The following is a 22979-nucleotide window of genomic DNA, read 5'->3' as shown; positions in this document are numbered from 1 at the left end:
TCATGTTGTTTTTGTTTTGCTTCCATACCAGCAATACCTCAGGGAAGTGGGAAAACAGACTTCAGAGAGACAAACAGAGAAAGTAACGAAACCAGAATAGAGCGCAACGTGTGGGCACACTAATGAGGGGGCAAAACAGAGCAGGACAGCCTGTTCTCAGCGCCTAATGGCAGCTGGCCATGAAAAGCCAACGGACTGTGTCTGCGACGTTGACAGAGAAACAGAGCAAAGTTTCCTAAAAACAAGCTGTGGAGGGAAAACAGGGAGTCAGGAGGACACTGCACATGGAGCTGTTTACGTAACAGACTAGACACAATTTAATTTCTACAGATCTCACTTCTGTGACCTGAAATCTTTCATGTTGCTTGAATCCATTTGTGAAAAAAAAAAAAAAATACAGTTAACACATGAACAAGTAAGTATAAATGCTGCAAAACAACAAATTGCAAAGAACAGACTTCATCAATCAACAGTAACAACAACAAATAAACAAAAAGGCAAACATGCATGTTGAGAAGTGACATGAGATTTTTATTGTCTACATTCACTGGTCCTATTAGTGGTGAACCACAACTTCAGTACATGAACACTTGGCCTTTGAGAGCGATGTTGCACCATATGAAAAGTGACCAAAACATGTGTACTAGTTCACAAATCATTAAATATTATTACCTAAAATAAGAGAATGACATAAGAATATTTATATTCTAAAATGATAAGTTCTCAAAGCAATTTCTAAAGGCTTAAAACTAGGCTGAACAGAGAAGGTTAAGTGTGTGCGAAAGTGTGACTGGTATGTAATGGGGTAACTGTTATTATAGATGCGTCAATACGGCTTGCATAGGGCAACATCTGAGCATCTGTCTGTGTTATTCCTGTCACACTCATTGTGTGTATCAACCTATGAAATGCAGATTACATGCTATACTGATCTGAGCAGGATGGCTTACAGCTTGTCAGATACAAGAAAGCTGAATTACAGTTTTATGCAGTGCAACATTTAGAATTCCACACAAGCCAAACACAAACCCGCTGAAGTGCAGCAAGTCACTTAAATATACAACACATGCATCATTATGAAACACTTAAGGTGATATTATCAAATTACTTTCAGTATGCATGAGAGCAGCTGTGTAACTCTAGACAGTTACTCCTGGGAACACTGACAATGTTCTTGGAAAAAATGTTTTAGTTCCTGCTGTGATTTACTTAACACATCAGTTTCAACACAGGCAAATTATTGTGAAGGTCAAGGTTAACTTGGCAGTTGTTACAATTAAAATTAAACTATTCACATTTCAGCTACACGTATTAACTTTAAACATGCACCAATACTTTGTTTCAACAATTCCCCTTCTCATTTTCACAATTCACAATAATTCAACTTAAAAATGACCGTAGCTTACATGGGTTCAAGGCTAAGGCACAGGGTAGGTAGTTTATTGACATTCAGCGTCCTTTAAGAAAAGGACCACTCTTTGTTTCTATTGCTACTGAACAAGCTAACAGCTTGAGCTTATATTGAAGTGATCAAAGCAAAAATCATTTCAGGCCTCATCAATTCACAGCACACGTAAGTAACACAACTTATTATTGTTTCTGAAATGTTCCACTTGTATCAGAGCTGAACCTGAAATGTAGAAGTTGTTTGTATGAAGCAGTTCTGTGAGTTATAAAGGACTGAAATGCTGACAGACAGGGAACAGACTTTGCTCCCTTTGTCTTTAGACATTGAACATGTTCCCATTCTGATTAACTTGAGTGACTGGGTATTGTCAAGGTACTGATGCACATTTAACCTCATGCAAAACCACAATTTTACCCAGTAATTTAATTAACCAAAGAACATTAGCTGGTTTTGAAATTTTGAAATGATACATTTTGAAAGAAAAAAAAATGGACATAAACACAAACAGCTAGCATACTTGTTTCACAGTGTATCCACGTTATTATAGCTAAATAACTGAAAAATGGGTGTAATGAGTGAGGCAAAAAGAAATTAATACTTGACTTGTTCCATTACCATTAGCAGCCTGTAATCATCTTATAATGGAATTAAATGTGGTGAGCTTTTGTTGGGTTAAATTGCCTGGAGGCTGGCAGTAATAGTTCAGCTCAGTTATTTCACTGCAGTTATCTGATTCTTGACACCAACAATGAGCAATTTTCTCCGTCTAGGGTTCCCTCTTAGGTGAGAAAGGAATCCAGATTCCACGTACACAAGTCCAGGTCCAGCAACACGCTGAGCGGATTTGGTGCCTTCTTTCACTTACATTACAAGTTTATCCACTTCTTCCAGCATGGACCCCCTTCTTCTTAAATGTATTATTCATTTATTCAGACTAATCTATAGTGTCCTAAACTTTGTCCCTTAGTCTTTCATCACTGAGTCCTCTCATACTTGCCCAGTTTCTTTGGATCCTTGCTGGGCATGCACCAGTCATCGGCCTCTGTGCTGGCCTGGTAATGCCGTAAGGCCGATTTGTTGAAAACAGGAAGTCTCTCCACTGACTCTGAGGACAAGGCCTGGTGATACAGAACAGAAGGGAACTCATTAGTCTTATTACACACGTGCACATGAATGAGAGTCACGTCCAGGTTGTTTCTCGACACAAAGTTCCATCTGTACCTGATTAAAATTTTCTAACATGGAAAACGTGGTGAGTTGTAACTTGCATCAAGGCACACATCAGTTGTGCATCTGTATTACATAATTACTCAACATCTGCCAACACTCAGTCAATCCAGTATGTGGCGTTGACAGTACATTTCTATGTGAATTTTGCACCAACTTGGTTTTCAGTTATTTTTGACAATGTGTGTGGGGGTAGTTCTGCTCTCACCTTTAAGTATATGACAGCTGAGGTACCATAGCCTTCCATAGAGTAGAGCTGCAGGTCTCCCTGGAAATACTTGGCATACAGGCGGGAGATGGGCAGGCCATAACCAAAACCAGCCTGAAGGAAAAATAACAGGATTACATTATCTTTACAGATTAGGTTATCTGAGCCAGTTGTTAAAATATCACAACACTCAGAACACAAAAGGGATACTGCATAGCGCTTGCTTTGTAAACAGATCTTAAATTTGTCTTGTGGCTACAGTTTAATCCAGTGAAATGTTGCTGACTGCTTTCCTCTTTGAAATAAGATAATCTGCAATCATGCTCAGTTATGTGAGCCTCTGTTTAGAGCAGCACAGTGAGATTTCACTGAGCTGCATATCATGTTTAAAATGCAAAAACAAGCTTGTAGTCTTGTGGCATCTTGAAGACTGAAGACAAAAATGTGTGAGTGGTCAAGCGCAACAGATTTAGTCTCACCAGAGGTGCATTGCGAGAGTTGTCTACATGGACAGGACTGGGAGCTGTGGAGTACATGTAGCTGAAGAGACGTTCAATCTTCCTCAGAGGGACTCCTCCTCCTCTGTCTGACATCTAAAAATAAGGAGGACAAGGGTTCACAGTGGGTTCTATTTACAGTATATACTAAGATAATAAGGTCCACATGGAGCTGCATTCGGTATAACTGATGGCACAAGATGTAATTGTGTAGTGACTGGCACTACAACATGTACTACTTTGTTAGTACAGACTTATAACAATGGTGTGCACAGTACTGCCTTTAGTACAGAAACAGTGGTGTGTCTTAACTCTCAGTGTCCTCATCTACCTTGATAGTGAGGTCCTCAGTGCCCAGAGCAACTCGCACTTTGATCAGGGGCAACGTTGGACTCGTCTCATGGGTCTCTACTGTAGCTCTCATGGCGTTCTGACACAGAACATGGATTACAAAATGTGAGCAGTGAGCAGACACGGGGCGAAAAGCAGCATAGGTCTGGTTTTCTGGTTACTTTACCTTGAAGAGCTCAAACAGCATGTGGTAGAGATGGGAGGGCACATAGACAATGTGGAGGGGCTGGTCAGGGTTTTTGGCTGTGGATCATTTCAAATTATTGATCATAAGAAAAAAAGATACTTTAATATGTTCAAAGTAACCTTTTATACAACCAGGTGTGTTACTAAAGTACATTTCAGCTAAATTAAGCAAAGAACAACATCATTCATCATTTGATTATCTAGACCTTATCTGCCAAGAACATGCTGGCCAAGTATGTACAGGAATGGAATGTGTTCCGGCTGATATATTGCAACAGAAATAAGGAATGTATCCAGTAAAGAACATATTTGAACAATAACTACCACATTTGAAAATTTGTTTTTTACTTAAATAATACATTAAAGTATACATATTAGCTTCTTTTGGAGTGTGCAATTGCAGCTGCAGTATAGGCCTAAGGAAACCTGTCTTGGTTGTGATTTTCTCTGTAGGTATCAACTGTATGCTTCACACTGAGGAATGTCTACTGCCGATGCTGGCTCATGGTAGGCCCAAATGACAGGAAACATACACAGAGGCTCTCTGTTAAACCAACAAAGATTAATCTTGGAAGGTTCAGTTGAAATTCAGGAGAGCAGCAGTAAAACTATCCTCTCATACAGATCTTTTAAGTAGAAAATATCCATGTGAAACAATAAAGATCCTAAAATGTGCACACACAGATAAAAAAATATCTGCAAATAGAAACATTATGGTTGTTTTGTAAGACTTACAATTGACCTCTGTGATCTCCATATCAGGCGAAGTCAAGTAATACTGCTCACACAGCATCTTTGAAGTCTCGTAGGCATCTATAAAGTGAAACAATCTGTGGTTACATTTCAGGGTGACAAATTCTAACCACAAAGAATAACAACTCATGCTGAATGGGAATTTTAGTGAACCATTTTACACAACATTCACAGATGAGTCTACAATAGCCATATACATAATGAAAACATCACTTCCCTCTTTATATTTACTCTTTAAATATTAGATAACACTGTGCAAGAGTCATGAATCTGTACAGACAAAGGGTGGTGGAAAGCAGATAATGCATCCTGTGTGTGTGTGTGTGTGTGTGTGTGTGTGTGTGTGTGTGTGTGTTTAAGGTGAGGAAGATCATTCATTACCTTTTACTACCTCCACAACGTCACAGCTGGGGTCAATGCTGCCAATATGTTTGGGATGGGCTGGGTTCACACTGCCATTGAAGATTAATGCTACAGGGTAGAACAACAAACACTGCGTGTGATTAAAGAAAAACAGAGCTGTATAGACACGATGGACATCAGTCACATGTCAGATGTTGGTTATTCAGTGTAACAGTAGTGCTGCAGGCATGTGGTACTTTTGTACTGCAGTAACATTTTAAACGTACAGTGGCCCTGATAGCTCAAAACACTGCAACTTATGAAAACAGACGCATAAAGACAAAACACAAACAAATTCAGAAAATGTCTTCATCAATTTGACCACACGTGCTGCAAATGTACCATGAAGGCATTGTCCTAACTGCAGCCACCACAGGTTCGAGTCCGACTTATGGCTCTTAGCTGCATGTCATCCTCTCTCTCTCTCCCTGGCTCTCCAGTCGCTATCAGAATAGATTTATTTACTTAAAAAAAAAACGAACCTGCCTAGGATGGACGTGCATGGATGCGCCATAATACATGTACCATAAACCATCCATGCACACTCGCTGTTCAATGCTTTTACCTTCAAAAGTCACAAATCATAGAACATCAACTGCATCCCAGCCAGGTTCATCACTTTAGTGTCCCCTGGAAACACGTTGTGTTGTGAGCATTTGCAGTATGATGCATGTGTTGTCAAACTGATGAAGATGTTTTTGTTTGTGTTCTGTCTATTTGCATGTGTTTTCTGAAGCTGCAGTGTGTTGTGCGTTGAGCTCTCGGGGTCACTGTATAAACACGGCTGAGATCACGACTCGGTGCTTAATCAAATTTTTAAAAATGACAAAAAAACCTGCTGTGACATAGCTCCTTCTTCTCGCTGTCAAGAATTTTCAGCACACTGAGTGTAATTTCATAACATGAGCTGTGAGTGTTAGCAACTGTGTTGATTAACTCACAGTCAATCACCAAGTGCTATACTGACTGTGCTGGTTCATGAGCATGCGTGTGGAGATGCGGCTCATGTAGAAACGGTCCAAGAAGTATTGAACGTTCTGGTTGGTGACGGGGTCCACGCCGAAGGCCTCCTTGTACTCCACCACACCCTGAGCCATGGTGGGCACCACGTTGTTGTGCCGGTTCCGGATGTTTACCAAAGTCTGTGTGAAGCTGAGGGCAAAGACAATGATGATGGGTGTGTGGATATGTGAGGGGAGGTACAACAGAATATGTTCACATCAGCATAAAAATCCAAGACACTGAGTACACATGACACATTACATACAATCATACAACAACAGCACCACAAGACCCTCGTCCAATAAATATATTAAGGTATCTGGTGATATATGTAACAATCACATGTCATGTTATCTAGTTGATTTCTGTTCTATTGTACTTAAAATGGGAATTCAATACCAATATCAATAAGCATGCACACACATACAATACACACCAGCCCACTAGTGATGTACCAATATCCAATAGAGCTGATCCCAGCAAACTAATAGCCAAACAGGTAAACTTTCTGTTTGCAGTGGGAGCCTGCCCAGTGGTGGCCATAACACTGCCATTTATAATTAAACTACTTTAATCAGCGATTTGAAGAAACTGCATTTAAAGCTGTAAAACAGGTTGTTACAAATGGGACCTGATAAAAATAAAATAAAGTCTACCCCCTAGAAACAAATTTTGAAATACATGCTGAATAAACAAGATGAATTGTTCCTTATTACTCTGAATTAAAAGCAATTATTGCTGTTACTGAACTGCACGAGCAGTTCCTCTTTGCAGTGGAGCATGTTGAATTTCACTGAAACCGTGGAGCCCATAACTAAGGTTAATCTTCTATCTTTGAGTCCGACAGTGGCCTTCAGTGGCTGTACAACAAGGTATGTGAACATGAAAGATGTGACCGTCGCTGTTTTCATAACAGACATTTGCATTACAGGTGTCTGTGGTACTACTGAGTCTGAGCTGAAGTTTGGTTGAAAGTAGGCAGTTAACAGGTAATTATAGGGTTGTTGGATTAGAATTCACACTTTCTGAATAATCAGGAAAGTGGAACAGTAACAGAAACAAAAGCACAACAAACACATTCTTACAGTGTACAAAAGCAAAGCACACTGGAAAGTGAGAATGACTTACTTTGTCAGGACATCCTTATCATCTGGACTTTTCTCTAAAAAATCTACAAGCTCCAACAAGCTCTGTGAATACCTGGTGGATACAAAGAAATACAGAAAACTCTCAGCTCTGGTTTATTTACTGTAGATCAGACAATATGATAAAACAAACAAAAAAAACCAAAAAACATCTATTTTGTGATTTCATTTACACAAAACTTCACGTGAAAGCACTAAAAACTACTCTGAACCAGCATTGAACTCCTTTTATTTACACAACTGGAGCAACTGTATAATTAGGCATGGAGCATTGCCACATGATTACCAACACCCCCCTCCCCTCCATTCTTTTAGTTAATTGTAGCTTGTTCTATCACAGACTTTTTATCTAGGTTAGCAGATGAAGAAGACTCAAGTGCTGAGCTCCCTGAGTCACATTCTCTCTTGCACCGTCTCACTCACTGTGGAAAAACTGGGTGAAAGGTGAGCAGCAGTGTGGCCATGCTTTCTACGTGCAGAGTTTGTCCCTCAATTGACCTTCAGCTCTGGATTTTGCATTGTCCCACAATGCAAACAGATGTACATTGTGTAATAGACTATTTTGCAACAGCTGTTTTTGCAAGCTTGCCATGAAACATCAAGGCGTCACCTCGCTCCCCTTGTACAAAAAACATTAACAAGTGATTGATCAACTGTGTTGCAGGAAATGCAAAGAGCTCTGCAGCAGGGGGAAGAGAAAGTCACAGTACAGGAGGGAGGCTACATGGCCAAATATAGACACTGCTGTGGCACTTACTAAAGGAGTGGGAGTGGGGTAATGACCTCTGTTGTCATGTCTTCACGTGACTTGTACACCAAACATAATCAACCCGTAGGGAAGTGCTGTCTGCAGCAGAATACTGTGTAATAAAATGATGAGACTGGGAAGCTACAGCTGCGGTGGAAAAACAAAGTCTAACTAGTGAAAGTACACAGAAACAGGATTTCTGTTTTGCTTTAGAGAGAAGCTGTTAAGCTCTTCAGTCATGTAAACAAACTACAATGCATGGCAATATAGCCTGCACCTATACTTTGCTGTTCAGAGTAGAAACTGGATGTAAAAGAAAAGAGAGTGGGGTTGACTCCAATATCCAGTATTCACTTGTGTAAACTCTATCCCAATGCGTCTAGGGAGTGTTTTATAGGATCCCATCAGGTCAAGTGAAAATGATTACAGCTATTCTACTATCATATGAAAACCTAGAACGGACATAATTACCCATTCTCCTACACGCACACTCCTAAGCTTAGGTGCACTCTCAATGTTTATAGCTTTTCATGCTTAAGATAATGTATGTAGTGTACCTTGAAATGGGTGTGTGCACACAGCGTCACATATGCTGGTTCACCTCTAACTGTCTGAAGATTGTGATCAGGAGCCAAAAATAAATAAATCTTCAAATTTCAAAATCTGTGCTGCATGTTATGGTTTAACATAACACTGAACTTTGGACATAATCTATTAAGTTATAGAGGCCTGCTATATAAGCATAATGTACAAACAGGAAACAGGGACAGTGAGGCTGCCCGGTGCACTGGATAGGGCTGAACAATGAATCCAAATATCAAAATTGTGATATCTCTTTGCTAAAGAGATGCCCTGACCTACAAATCCTATTCTCCAGATATAAGGGAACATGCTTGTTTGGAACAGACCCCAGCTAAACTTACATTATCATCATTTTCATATTTTCTTCAGTGAAAAGGAAATGCAAAAATGACCATTCATACTAAAATTGTGACTCGTTGCAGTCTCAATATCTGTCAAATTAACTGCAATATCATTTTTTCCCCCCTTTTCATTCAGCCTTAGCATCAGCCTTATCTGATTCAAAGAAAGATCATAAAGCATGTTCCCAGATCAATGGCATCTAGCCATATAATGATTGCACAGGGGACAGGTGGGTGAGGGAGGAAGGGATTTCGTGCATCTTTAAACAGAACGGAGTGACCTCACACAACCTCGGACAACATCAACAGCAATGCTTTCATCCGGTCAAATAAGCATGTGACACGCTGAGTTCTCCTCAACTAACACTAACACAAACGAACACTGCTGCAGTGAGGTTAGGGACAAGTTATTGGAAAACTATGATTTAATCATTTCCAGAGCTTAGTAACAACGATTGTGGTACAACATTGTATAGAAAGAGCTGCTGTTTGGTCTGAAGATCCTACCAGCTGGTGAGGAGCTTGAGGGATGGAGTGCTGAGGAGCTTGTCAGGGAGGAAATCAATTTCCTTCATGATGTTGGCCAGTCTGACAGGAAGCTCCTGACGCAGGAACACAAATGAGGTCTTCTCACATGCATCGGCCGAGCCTGCAGTCACATGAGGGGCAGAGTCAGGAAAAAAGAAATGACCGAGTAAGGATCCAACTTTGACATTTGAAGGAAATCTGTCAAAGGTTATCTGTCTTTCTTTACTGTGATCCATTGTGCAAATAAAGTGGAAAACATGGTGAAATCTTTTCTGCATTGTTGATTTTTTTTTTTTTTTTTTTTTTTGCTGACATAGCAGTAACATGGGAGGTTGCACGTATAAATGCAGATATCAGCATCTGTTATCTGTTCAGTCATTCATTCAAACCACAAGTGGTACTTTTCAGATTTCATATACGCAGTAAGAGACACAATCAAACATCTGAGACACACCAGCATGTCCATGAACATTTGCATCTGCATGTGTATTTTTCTGGCGTTAGCAGCTGTTGTCTATCAACGACCAGAACAGTGCAAAGCCAGCTGTCACCACACAAAGACAATGATGTGAGTTGCGCAACAGCCATGTGAGTGTGGGAAAAAAAAAACACATCGTAACATGCACAAAAATCCACACGTCAAAGCTTACCAAAGTCAATGAATTGCTTCATAGACAAGGGAGAAGGGGAGAACTTGGAAAACCTCTCCACTTGTTTCGGTATCCCAGCTACGGAGCCGTTTTTCAGCAAAAACTGAGCGAACTTCATTTTCCCTGTCCTTCACAGACCCCAGACTGTCAGTGTGTTAGAGACGAGCTGCTTTCTTTCTCCAGCCAGCTCCAGTTTGACGACTTTTGGCTAGCAGGCCTAAAGCTCGGCGTCGTACAAGAAACCCTCCGTTATATGAACATCTTTAAAGAGGCTGGCTATGATTTCCCCATCACTGTTTCTCCCAGGCAGCTCCCTCTCATCTCGGCAAGTTGTTGTATGTCTTTGCCCCCCCCGAAGACAATTCACAACACGGAGCGTTGTGTTTTGTCTTCGGACGACGAGGGAAGAGATTGACATCACAATCGACCAATGAGAGGCAAGATTTTCCTGACGGAGGGCGGGTCGGAGCCCTCTCACAACGTTGGATCCATAGGATTCAGACCTTGTTGTGAAATAGCAGAGACTGTTGTTACAGCATCCCCTACCGACGAGCTACCCGAAATACGTGTTTATTTATTTATTACATATTTGAACGCTTACCGTAATAAGACCAGTGCATATCTCTCGGGTCATCGTTGAAAACAGAAGGGAGCCAGCCGTTGCAACGAACTCAACTGACTTTACTGGCCGCTGCTTCACTTTTTGGTTAACTAACATGTGAATGTGCTGCTGGATAAAACTCACCCAGCTTTCAGCTACGAGTTAGAGCCTAGAAAATACAACAGACTGCCTCTTAACGGTTCGGTGCCCCCATTAAAGGTATAAACATTTGTTTTGTTTTTTGGTTTTTTTTAGCACTTCTCCAACGGTCCACAAGATGGCGGCGTTGCAAAACCCATGGGTCGATGACAGCGCGCGTATCAAAGGAGGTGGGATTTCGTCTCCTCCTTCTCCACATCATCCCACTCCGCCTAGGGATGCATCGGCGTGCGGTGCACCTGTTTTGTGTTGTCTTCGGGTCATCGACCGCTGAAATGCCCCGTTTGAACCAGTGTCGTCAATAGCTACACGAAAAGGTTGAAACGACCTGTTCGGTGGTAGCCGAGCGGCCTCGACTCAGTGCGATTCAGGTGGAGGATGTACTGATTTTTTTTGTCGGGGAGCAGCAGTGAGACAGCATCTTTACCGGGTGACACATCATTATCAGTACGAGTGGACAAGGTACGAGGGAAACAATAATAGTACAATACACAGTTATTTGACATAAAATGCCCCCCTTCCTGTCAGCTAACGTTACTCGTTAGAAAAATTCACTAGCAATAATATACATAGCAAGGCCCTAAACGCATCACCTTAAGTAAATAATGTCAATTTTTTTGATGAGCTAACGTTAGCTGCGAATGCATTTATGCCCAGCTAACCTCGGTCAGTCAAAGGGACGTTTATCATCATTTACCTTGTGTTTTATGTTATGAGGATACTGTGTGTGTGTGTGTCTATTCCTTCATTTCTTTATGCTGGAGGACATAATGGCCTTATTTTCTTAGATTTGTTCCAAATATCTTTTAAAACCTGCTTTCTATTCATTTGCTGTCTCTGAGAGACGTGACACTGGCCTAATACCCAGCAAATTACTGGTCAGGGTGAACACTGCTATAAATAGGTAGCCCACCTTTCTGTAACAACTCAGGCATAGTGAGCCTGATACAAGACTCCAACCTTAAGGCTACATTAAGTCTGTTTTCCATCCACTTCAGTTTAATTGCCTTCTTAATTGGATAGTGGCAATACAAGTGTTGAGCTTTTGAACTGTTCCTATAAAGCTGTCATCTAATTAGAGTATTGTAATGCACATAACACGGTTGGTGAGCTCTTTGATAACCACACTGATTTGACTAAGGAACTGATCAGAAGGTGTGGTAGCCTTCGTATGACCCACATACACAGCAACTAGTTCCTCTGCAACTAACTACAAGTGTCACACTAATGTGGAAATCATTTTTAGCTCAGTGCGACCCAGTATTGACAGCTGTTTTGCCAATATCAAGTCCTTATTGATTGCTGAGCCTGCAAGGTTATGGATCTACTGCATATGGCTGTATAACTCAGTGGGTTTTCTGAAGAATCCCTCAGGCTGGCTGGATGAACCGATACTCCTCCATACTGTATCATGTCAAAATGAAACCAGAGCACATTGTGACAGTGTCGTATATAGCTCATTCCTCTTCGATCCTCTTGCTTGAAGCCCCCACATAGGACACCATGTCGGACAAAAGTGACCTAAAAGCAGAGCTTGAGCGCAAGAAGCAGCGCCTCGCCCAAATCAGGGAGGAAAAAAAGAGAAAGGAGGAGGAGAGGAAGAAGAAAGAGGTAAGGAAAAAAGTGAGTAAATTCACACAACTGGCACTCATACTGTATCACTCTCTAGTGTGTATTGTTTGTGTTCACTTGCTCCTTGTCAGGCCGTGACACATAAAAGACTGAGGTTGTGTGTGTCCATGCGTGCATACAAACATCTATATGTGTGCAGAAGGTTGGTGTTGGAATTTTTAATCAAACTGTGCATGCACACGTAGGTGAGCTGTGAACGTGTTCTTTAATTCATGATGGGTGAGCTGACATTTCTCTGTGTGTCCTGTGCAGTCAGAGAGCCAGCAGAAGGCAGAGGTGACCCCGGAGGATTCAGACTTAGACCGTAAGCGGAGGGAGACTGAGGCCCTCCTACAGAGTATTGGCATATCACCGGAGCCTCCACTAGGTATATAATACTCTTATACCTTAAACAATAAATCAGTCCTTCTCTTGTGATTGTGATGCAAAAGCTTCAGTAAATTCTTACAATACCTACAATATAAATGACCTAGATGGTTCTAAAATTATACCATAATGAATTAATTACAGCAAAAAAAAAAACCTTATTCGAAACTGTTAAATGGTCAGACTATACTTCATTATCATATAACTGACCTAAGATGCACACAGCAACCTACTGTATGTGTAATTTGGTGAAAATTAATTGTCCATTCCTGAAGTAGAAGTATATTATCATCTGTGTTGTCATGACGCTGCATAATATAGTACTTGTGTTTTTATTTTATTTATTTACAAAAGTAGTAACATTGTCACATGTTATATTTTAGCAGGTTTCATCACATTACACTGTCTTTTTTATCCTAAGTTGATTCCATCATTTGTTGTACACATTGTGGTTGGACTGTGCTGAACATTTTTCATAATTACTTTGATGTGTAATTTTTATAACAACTTTTTCTCATCTTTTTCTTTTCCACTGTGTGCCTTGAGTGTATTATATCTTGTAATAAGGTCATAAATAGTATTTTACTCTGACATTTGCTGCTCAAAAATGTCCTCCCTTGACTTGTGCACAAATCAACAGCAAGCTTTTGGAGGCACTGTTCTCTAGTGGTCTGAAATTGTAACAACACCCTTTACACCTCAGAACTGGGACACTGCTATGTCTGTTAATAGTTGAAGTTATTTATAATGCATCTTCAAATACAGCTGAGTACAGATAAACAGTGCATACAAAATCAACAATGCATTTGATACCCTGCCCTCCCTCTCTTTTCTTTTAAACATTTATTATATTTGTTCATCACTCATTTTACTTTGTTGCTTCTCATCCCAATTTTTCTTTGAGCAGTCCATTCTTTGCAGCCTTTAATGTTAGATTCATGTTACTTTCATTATTTAGTCCCGACCCCTGTGTCCCCCTCCAAATCAGTGAGCACACCCAGTGAGACAGGGAGCCAGGACTCAGCTGATGGAGGAGCAGCAGGCAGGTAGGCCAAAGTCACACACGTCAGAAGTCTTTCTTTTTAGATGAGTTTCATTCATCTCTGTGGTAGCTTTGAAAAAACAAAGTCGTTTTTGAAATAGTTGCCCCTTTTCTGAAGTTTGGGTTAAAGAAAAAATATTTTTAAATTCCAAAGCTGGGTAAAAATGTCTTAATAATTTCTCACATTCTTATAATAGAAAAAAAGAAATGTTAGATGCTCACATAAATGAGATAAGACATTAGGAAACTCTGTAGTAGAAGGCTCTGCACACTCTCACATACCAGGCATGCTCTTTGAGAGGTTACCAATAAGCGGGATGAGGAAACACAGAGTCTTAAACTCGAAGTCAAAATGTGGCCTAAATAAGATGATTATCTGAAGTAGCTGTGAATCTTTTTGGCAAATTGTCCTTTTTGACACATATTCTGTTTCTTTTCTTGTCAATTTCACTACAGGTTTAGGTAAGAATGAGTGTCAGTATTGGTGAGGTTGTGGTGCCTTGTTAGGTTCTAAATGTGGTATCTGTCATTTGTCATGACATCTAGTGTTTTGATGACCACAAGGTTGCTTCTCATAGCTAGTCCTGAGAAATTAAGTTTGATCTTGAGGTAAGTCTCAGCTGTAGACATCCTTTCAAAGTAGATGTTAGTATGAAAAAACTGAGAGATGCACATTGGTAAACTTTCAGAAAGCAGCCTTTGTGAGCCAGTTAATGGAATATGTTTGGAATATGGAGCCTACGGGGCATGAACCATACATTTACAGGTAAGCAGTTGATTTGTGACAAAATGTAAGTTTTTCCCCTTACGTCACAGCTCTGTAGGATGCATTCACAGTGCTTACAACACACTCATAACACACCAGACCTGTGCATAAACCAGTTATCTTTAAGGTCTGCACATGGCTGCTTTGGTGAATTAAACCTGCCGTTGAGAAGGGAGTGGTCATCAAGCGCTTTCCATTTGCTTTTTAATGGTAGCGGACTGTATGGTCAATGTGTGAGGGATGCCTTCAGGGGTCATTAGTGATGTGTTGTTCTGGTATGGCCAGGGGTGGAATTGGGGCTAAACAAAGTTCCTAGCAGAAATCATTTCTCTTATATAAGACTCTTTGTTGCTATTTAGCTTGTATCTATTGGATTTTTACAAATTGGTGGGTTAGTTCCAATACCTAGAATCAAAAGATTTTTTTCCCCCCAAATCCACCCTGGATGATGGCATGCCATTTTGAGCTTTTCCATTTGTGGCTGTGTATGTGTGTGTCCCTTCTTAGGTCAGGTTTCTCTAAAAACAAGTCCCAAGCACAGAACACAAGGTAAGCATTTTCATGTCAAACCCAGGAACCCCCCCCTCTACTTTTCTTTAGCTGAGGTTGTCCTCATATGAACAAAGAGAGGCACCAAAGTGTTGTCAGTGGTCTTTCCAATTTGTTCTCATCATTATTTATAAGATCAAAACAGTGCAGCGCCTCTCTTACCTTCGCTCCTCCACTCTTTTCTGGTGACTTCCTGTCTGAAGCCGTGCTGTCTCCTTTAAAACCAGCTCGAAAGATTGCTGCTTGCATGAGTTGAGCCACAGAAGTCATTTCAGCCTTGGTAGAGTTGACAATCAGCTGCTTAAAGTGTCATCACTGTTACTGTAAAACAAACAGTCTGTCAGGCTAAAGAGATGCTTTGCCACTCTCACCTGGTGCTGTGTGGCACCAGCTGAAGGCCTAATGGCCGTGTTCGCTGGCCCTAAAAGGTATCATCAAAAAGTGCAGCGGGGTTGGACATGTCATCCTTTCACAGCTGGTAGATCTCAACCAACTCGCCTTAAAAGTCTTTAGCTTTCAGTAATTCCTACCTCCCCAATATAAAACAAGCTAGAGCTGCTGAGCAACCACGCAAATGCACTGAATGAGCTCATGGTTTGTCAAACTCATTGATCACACATGGCAAGTATATTGTCATGTGTGCTGAGCAAGCTAAATCTTTGTATACGGATTTATTTTGATTTTAATATGCTGAATGTTACCATGTAAATATATCCAGTGTGTGTTGGTACAAGTTGTTCTGTGGGTGTGAGATGTAAGTCATGTTGCTGTATACATTGTTCATGATTTTCATGTATTGCTTGGCACTGTTTTGCATATGAAACATCTAGTCACACAAATGTAATGCAGCATGCAAGTGAGTAAAGAACAAATGTCACACATGTTGCTAAAATCGGATACTGTAGATGATGAGAAAAATAAATGTAAACATTTCTGCAGAGCCTGCATTTAAAAAGTCATCAGGTCATCATATAGTTTTCCCACTGACAAGATTCAAACCGTTTTTTATCATAAATGTATCTGTATTTTCAACTTGTAGATTCCTGGCACAAGACCAAGAAATCTATTACAGGAGATGAGCAGAGATCTTTAAATAAGAAGGGAACATTGATGTATAATGAAATATAATGTCTCCCTAATGTATAGCCCTCCCACGCTATATCCACTTATCTAAACATTTTTCCATTGACAGTGCCATCTTTGCATGAAATTCGATGGGAATTTCCGTGTTAAGCTGTTCTCTAGATAAGTGGTCTGTGGGTGAGTGTGTGTGTGTGTGTGTGTGTGTGTGTGTGTGCGCACGCACGCATACATGTGGCAATGTGTGTTGTGGTAATATGTGCCACCCACTGATACATGTGTGCCAATGTTTGTGTATTTGTAACAATGTGTCTGTTTGTAAACATGCATGTCCTCTCTTGCCCCGCCCCCTGTTGGTGACATCAGGACGCTGCAGTGGGACACAGACCCCTCTGTGCTGCAGCTGCAGGCTGATTCTGAGCTCGGGTACATCTTTCTCCTGTCCTCTTGTTCACTGTCTGACAAAAAAAAAGAAAAGACACCTTATGTGGCATTGCATGGCACATTCAAACGATGCTTGATTTTAATTGAAAAGCGCATTTTAAGGATAAATGTAAGTGTGAATAAAGCCACTTTAATGATGCACTCCTGTAAGAACTGAGCTAGTTGTTACAAGAGACACTAATCTCTACACATTATTTATCACTGTGAACTTTGGACAAATGTAAATATATTTCACTCTAAAAAGGGCAATTTGAGTGTAAGCTCAATATGCTAATGATAACATCTTGTTTCTGTTACCCAGGCGGAGGATGCAGAGGCTGGGGGCCTCTAAGATCACACAGGTAGACTTCCTTCCCAAAGAGGTGGTCTCTTACAGCAAAGAGACACAGACGCTCACCGCCCACCTGTCTGAAGGTGAATATGTGTGTGTGCATGTGTGTGCATGAGTGTGCATGAGCAACTTTCAAGAGTGTTCTCTTGACAGTCCATATCATCCATAATTTTAAGCTGAAACGATTTAAGATTCAAACGGTTTTTATGATCTGTGGGGGCACCAAAGGTTACAGGAGGCAACAGGCTGTTTCACGTTGCAGCTATTGTTGTCGTTGTGTGGTTGAATTTGATACTCTTTTGGTTAGGTAGTTCACGGCCTGTAAACCTGGAATGATTTAAAGATCTTACAAAGAGAGAGAGAGAGAACGAGTAAGGCTTAGAGAAGCTGACAAGTGTCTGCCTGTCAGTTTTTGTGTCTTCAATCACAGAACATCATGCTTCTGACTCCTGGTCGTAAGTGGAAACAGGCTGACAGATGAAAGTTACCCAGATGACTTTTGATGGATGTTGGAGAATCACTCTATGTTTATGTGTGATGTATCCACACAGAAGTATATATTTGTGGTGGGTGTGTATGTTCATGTGTTGTTTTTCAGGTTTCAGTAATACTTGTAACACTTACAGAGGAGATGTAGTTATAACATGTTAACAAATTTGAATAGAAAAAGCTGCCATTCACTCCATTGTGATTTGCACTGGGAAGATCTGGTCCACAAGAAAAAATGGGTGTGTTTCTGCATGTGTGTTTTAAGCATGTAAGGTTTTGCGTGCATACATGTGAAAATGTGAGCGTGTTTTCTGCAAGTGGGCGTGCACATGTGTGCTGAGCAGCAGTTATTAAACACATCCATATGGTCAATGTGCTGGATTTGGCATGTCGACGGTGGTTGCACATCCAAGGGTTATAGATGTGAGTACTTTTCTACTGGAAGAGAAAGACAGTGGAGATTTGGGTGGATGACAGTTGGAGTTGTTCCACTGAATTGAACTTCAAGCCTTTGCTCTTATTGCAAATGCAGATATTCCATTCAGAAATGTCATCTTCACGTGCAGGAATGCACAAACAAATACCACTCTACCTACACATGTATGTCTATGTATATGTGTACACACGCACACACACTCACACATATGCACACACGCTCTCTATCATCTTCTCTGTCTTCTTCTACTTGCCAAGACAGCTGGCAGCCATGTGACTTTGAAGGGGTTGTACTTCCTGCTTCCTGTCATTATAATAGATGGTCTGGTGTGGATTCCACCGCCCTCCTCCACCAGCAACCACCACGCACATACACACACGTCTCTCCTGATCAGCTTCCAAATGGCCTGCCTCAACTCCCCCCATTTCCTTGACAGACCCAGGAATAGATCCTTTATTCAACAAGTGCACAGGCACTGACTCACATACATGTGCTCAAAGACATACACACACATATGTGTAAACATACACATTCCAGAATCAGGCTTTTTTGGTAAGTTCACTTGTACACACAAGAACTCCTGTTGCCAGATGCTGTTAGTGTACCTACATGGAGTACCAAAACAACAAACAAGCAAATAAACAAATATACAACTATTACAAACTGCACAGGGCAATTAGGTAAAGAGACAAAGACTAACAATTAAACAGACTAACAAATAAGCATGCAGCAGTTACTGTACACGGAACAAATAGTCTGTGTACACATTCAAACAAAAACACACATTTTGTCTGGTCAGCACCTGTAGCAATGCTATATGTCGGCCCGTTTATTTGGTTTGTTTGTTTTCAGCTTCCAACAGCATGTTGAGGAGGTGTGTGTGTGTATGTGTGAGTGTGAGTGTGAGTCTGAGTGTGTGTGAGGGAGAACATCTGGGAGCCAGAGCAGAGCTGTGGTGGTCTACAGGGAGGTGACCCTGGCCTTAGGAGACCCTCCCTCTGCAGACTACCACAAAGCTTGTGTGTCTGGAGAAAGAAGAAAAGAGGCTGATGGTAGCACCTGCCTGCACTTCTGGCTGTATGTTTGTTCAGGCCAGTTCCTGTTGTTGATTACTGAACCCAGTCTTCAGATTCCAGCTACAGGCTGTGCACACAGTTAGTTTGGCTGTGACTTGAAATTTCAGTTGAATCTTGGAGTTTAAATGGCCAATATTAAGTTATTTATAACCGTAAATGTCAAATGCTGAACCTAAGTGTGGTCATTAAAGGTTGTGAAATGATTCACACATAAAATACTATTAAACCCAGCCTATTGTAAAGTAGGACACCTGGGAAGCTTTAGAAGTAAATCTAACAGTCTGTTTGAGCTTCAATAGCAGGGATGTGTTCAGTTTATATACGTGTGCGTGCGCGCGCATGTGCATGCATATTATGTAGGCTACATCTCTGTAGGCTGTCAGAATGGGTATAGAGAGCCAGTGAGCTCACCTGGTTTTCATGTGACTGCACAGGCAGATGTGAAGGGTTTCCGTTAATGGCGATGTCCTTGAACTAATGGCAGCATAGGGACTGACACTGATCGTACTGTTTCAGCTTCAGTTTGTTTGTCAATTTGTTTGCATTTGTATCTGCATTTCTTTTTTTCCCCCTATCTTTATGCTTTTTAACTTTTAGGATTGTTTTGCTTTTTCTTCTTCCTCTTCCTTTTTTTAATTCTTTCTTCCTCTGCTTTATTTCCATCATTCTTTCTTTTCCTTCTCTGTCCTTAGGGTCTGACCTGGACGAAATTGCTCTGTGTAGCTTGCAACTAATGCTGTGTCTGTATAACGTTAAGTCGTATAATATGAAGTACAGAGAGAGAAGAAAGAGTGGGATGAAGTGGGGAACAAATCCTACTGCACTGGAAGAATGAACAGAAGAGTAAATCTGTTGTCTTAATGACGGTGGTGCCCCAGTCATGTATAAAGCTCAATGGAGAGGACTCTAGTTGTCTGGATATGTGTGTTTGTAAACCTATGTGTGTTGCTGACCTCTGACCCTCAAACTGGAAGTAGAAATCTCCAACAGGAATGATCTTGGTGAAGTAATGATAATTTGACCAATCAGAGAGCAGCTTTAAATCGACCAATGAGAACGCAGCTTTAAATCGACCAATCAGAGAGCAGCTTTAAATAGACCAATCAGAACGCAGCTTTAAACTGACCAATCAGAGAGCAGCAACAAATCGACCAATCAGAGAGCAGCTTTAAATGGACCAATCAGTGAGCAGCTTGAAATCGACCAATCAGAATGCAGCAACAAATCGACCAATCAGAACGCAGCTTTCAATCGACCAATCAGAACACAGCTTTAAATCAACCAATCAGAAAGCAGCTTTAAAGACCGATCAGAGAGCTGCTTTAAATCGACCAATCAGAACGCAGCAACAAATCGACCAGAGAGCAGCAACAAATCGACCAATCAGAACGCAGCTTTAAATCAACCAATCAGAAGGCAGCTTTAAATCGACCAATCAGAGAGCAGCAACAAATCGACCAATCAGAGAGCTGCTTTAAATCGACCAATCAGAACGCAGCAACAAATCGACCAGAGAGCAGCAACAAATCGACCAATCAGAGAGCAGCTTTAAATCGACCAATCAGAGAGCAGCTTTAAATGGACCAATCAGTGAGCAGCTTGAAATCGACCAATCAGAGAGCAGCAACAAATCGACCAATCAGAGAGCAGCTTTAAATTGACCAATCAGAGAGCAGCTTTAAATGGACCAATCAGAACGCAGCTTTAAATGGACCAATCAGAACGCAGCTTTAAATGGACCAATCAGAGAGCAGCTTTAAATCAACCAATTAGAATGCAGCTTTAAATGGACCAATCAGAACGCAGCAACATATCGACCAATCAGAACGCAGCAACAAATCGACCAGTCAGAGAGCTGCTTTAAATCGACCAATCAGAGAGCATCAACAAATCGACCAATCAGAACGCAGCTTTAAATCAACCAATCAGAGAGCAGCTATAAATCGACCAATCAGAGAGCAGCAAGAAATCGACCAATCAGAACACACCTTTAAATCGACCAATCAGAACGCAGCAACAAATCGATCAATTGGAACGCAGCTTCAAATCGACCAATCAGAAAGCAGCTTTAAACTGACCAATCGGAGAGCACCTTTAAATCAACCTATCAGAACGCAGCAACAAATCCACTAATCAGAACATCACATTTTTAATGGCCACATCTGGCCTCACTGATGCTTTTCATTTTGCAGATGTGTTTCCTAACATTCGAATTATTGTAATTTATTAGATGATCCCTAATGTGGGAGATAGTTTCACATTCAAACTGTAATATTGACATTGTGGCATAAGTGTGTGTGAAAGGAAGGATAAGTGAAGTCTCATCGTAATCACTTTAAACAATCATTGCTGGATGACTCAGGGATTCTCTCATGGCTTCTTCTCCTCATGAACTTCTGACCTCCCCAGTTCTCATATCTGCCCTTATTCCCAGGGTGGCTAGCTGTGTGTGTCTGTGATGTGAGTAAGCTCTGTGTGAGTGTGTGTGTGTGTGTGTGTGTGTGTGTGTGTGTGTGTGTGTGTTCAAACCTGAATGCAGCTTTATCGAAGTGGATCGATTTGATCTGTCTATGTGAACACATGTCTGTCCCTCTACATACAAGTTTGTGTCTCAAAGCTCCCATGGAGTGTGTGTGTGTGTGACTCTCATTTAAACCAGTTAATGATATGGCTTTTCATTTCCGTGACCAATTTGCCCCCATATAATTGTGATGTGTAGCTGTCTATGTATGTTATTTTCCCATTGGCTCTTCAGTGATCTGTCTGTCCCGAGTGTCCATTGTGTCAGGCAATCGGATTAGGCCCAGTCACGGTTGGCTCCATCTATTTACTGCTGTCCTAATGGGTATGAATGGACATGCTTGTCGTGAGGGATGGACGCTTTGTCTAAGGACATAGCAGGAAAATAAAGTAAGGCCTAATGTGGTGTGTGATAGTAACCTAACCCACCGAGGTCAAACTAAATGTGTGTGGAGTCGTTGGTGTTTCATGCCTCTGTCTTGTGTTAAACTGTGTTGACTTGTTCTTGAGAAAGAGAAGTGGCTTTTATTTCAAATTGACCATGTGATTTTCACCCAAAACAGAAATTAACATAAATAAAGGCTGAAAGATTTGTCAGTTGGTAGTCTTAGCTTTAATCTGCAAAGTAATCTTCCTTATTTTTCTAAATGTAAGTGTTTGTAAATGCAAAAATTCAAGGTTATGGTCAGCAATGGTTGAAATGTGACAGGTGGATGCTTTTCAGCTCACCTGTGTCAACATTTAAGAGAGACACAGAAAACCGCAGTGATATAGCAATGGTGAGACTGTCCACTAAGAGTTGGAGGCCAAAAGGAGAATCAATATTGGATTTGTAGTTGTTAGGTAGCCTAAAACAAAATTTCAAATATCAATTAATGCAGATTTAAGATGATGCAAAGATTAATTTTTACTTAGAAATTTGACTGATATAATGTATTTATTATAGAAATATGATCATGATATGTTTTCTTTAAAAGGGCAAAAAGTAGAATCTATAGTTATCTTTATAATATTCAAAGATAGCTTATCTTTGAATATTATAGTACCATCAGTATAGTCCAAATGTAAGGTTGTGGAATATAAAATTGAAGTTGGGGTTTTACCAAAACTTCACACTGTAATAAAGTCTCAAATGTGTTACATGAAAATATTTCCCTCTACAAAATGGAAATCATGCTATATTTTGTCCTTAGGTTCTAAAATGAAAAGATGTAATTGTCACGTCAGTACACAGACACTGGTGAAGTGTCTCAGGAGTTTCACTGAGACCATGAACCCTCTCTCATGTTGACTACTTAACCACAGCAGTTGAAATGTTCCAACTCCATTCTCTTCAAATCTTACAGAAATTATAGAGCCAAGTTTCAAACACTCCTTGCAGGGAGGAGGAGGAGGAGGAGGTGAGATTTCACCTAGTTCCAGTAAAATGTGGGCAATTTCTCTGTCTCTCTCTTTGTTTC

General features: G+C 40.7%; 2 protein-coding genes across 15 annotated transcripts in view; one reads left to right on the top strand and one right to left on the bottom strand.

Annotated features, from left to right (window-relative positions):
• Positions 1–510: 510 nt before the first annotated feature.
• pdk4 (pyruvate dehydrogenase kinase, isozyme 4) lies at positions 511–10770 on the bottom strand. Of its 3 annotated transcripts, none has more exons than XM_071501306.1 (11): positions 10630–10770; positions 9358–9499; positions 7163–7234; positions 6000–6184; positions 5012–5101; positions 4613–4690; positions 3858–3934; positions 3672–3770; positions 3323–3436; positions 2844–2957; positions 511–2526 (listed from the first exon to the last, which is right to left on the bottom strand). In XM_071501306.1, the coding sequence occupies exons 1-11, from the start codon at positions 10646–10648 to the stop codon at positions 2383–2385; spliced, it is 1134 nt and encodes a 377-aa protein (XP_071357407.1). In that variant the 5' UTR covers positions 10649–10770; the 3' UTR covers positions 511–2382. The 3 variants fall into 3 exon arrangements, 2 of the variants coding, with proteins under 2 accessions (XP_071357407.1, XP_071357406.1); XM_071501305.1 differs by lacking the exon at positions 10630–10770 and adding an exon at positions 10029–10381; XR_011694019.1 differs by lacking the exons at positions 511–2526; positions 2844–2957; positions 3323–3436; ... (1 more) ...; positions 3858–3934; positions 10630–10770 and adding an exon at positions 10029–10381 and having other exon boundaries at positions 4647–4690; positions 5974–6184.
• Positions 10580–22979, top strand: part of LOC139634675 (cytoplasmic dynein 1 intermediate chain 1) — a 54585-nt gene continuing 42185 nt past the window's right edge. For 2 of the 12 annotated variants that reach the window (XM_071501292.1, XM_071501291.1), the window contains exons 1-7: positions 10580–11250; positions 12275–12411; positions 12673–12787; positions 13694–13834; positions 15098–15143; positions 16590–16649; positions 16969–17081. In XM_071501292.1, coding sequence (XP_071357393.1) covers positions 12292–12411; positions 12673–12787; positions 13694–13834; positions 15098–15143; positions 16590–16649; positions 16969–17081 — 595 coding nt within the window. In that variant the 5' untranslated portion in view covers positions 10580–11250; positions 12275–12291. The remainder of the gene's footprint in view (positions 11251–12274; positions 12412–12672; positions 12788–13693; positions 13835–15097; positions 15144–16589; positions 16650–16968; positions 17082–22979) is intronic. The other 10 variants (XM_071501300.1, XM_071501299.1, XM_071501294.1 and 7 more) reach the window with 10 other exon arrangements.

This window comes from Trachinotus anak, unplaced genomic scaffold, assembly GCF_046630095.1.
Source record: "Trachinotus anak isolate AG129_WGS33_773 ecotype Australia unplaced genomic scaffold, CSIRO_AGI_Tana_v1 ptg000016l, whole genome shotgun sequence".
In the NCBI taxonomy this organism is placed as follows: domain Eukaryota; kingdom Metazoa; phylum Chordata; class Actinopteri; order Carangiformes; family Carangidae; genus Trachinotus; species Trachinotus anak.
The sequence above is the reverse complement of the archived record's forward strand: the minus strand, read 5'-3'. Positions and strand labels throughout refer to the sequence as shown.

Bases quoted from the DNA above. Each gene is read 5' to 3' on its own strand.
- pdk4 (XM_071501305.1), bottom strand. From the start codon at position 10,146: ATGAAGTTCGCTCAGTTTTTGCTGAAAAACGGCTCCGTAGCTGGGATA. The intron at 9,500-10,028 runs GTAAGCTTTGAC...ATGTGACTGCAG, and splicing joins GAAGCAATTCATTGACTTTG to GCTCGGCCGATGCATGTGAG. The intron at 2,958-3,322 runs GTGAGACTAAAT...TTTTTCCTTCAG, and splicing joins ACTCTCGCAATGCACCTCTG to GCTGGTTTTGGTTATGGCCT.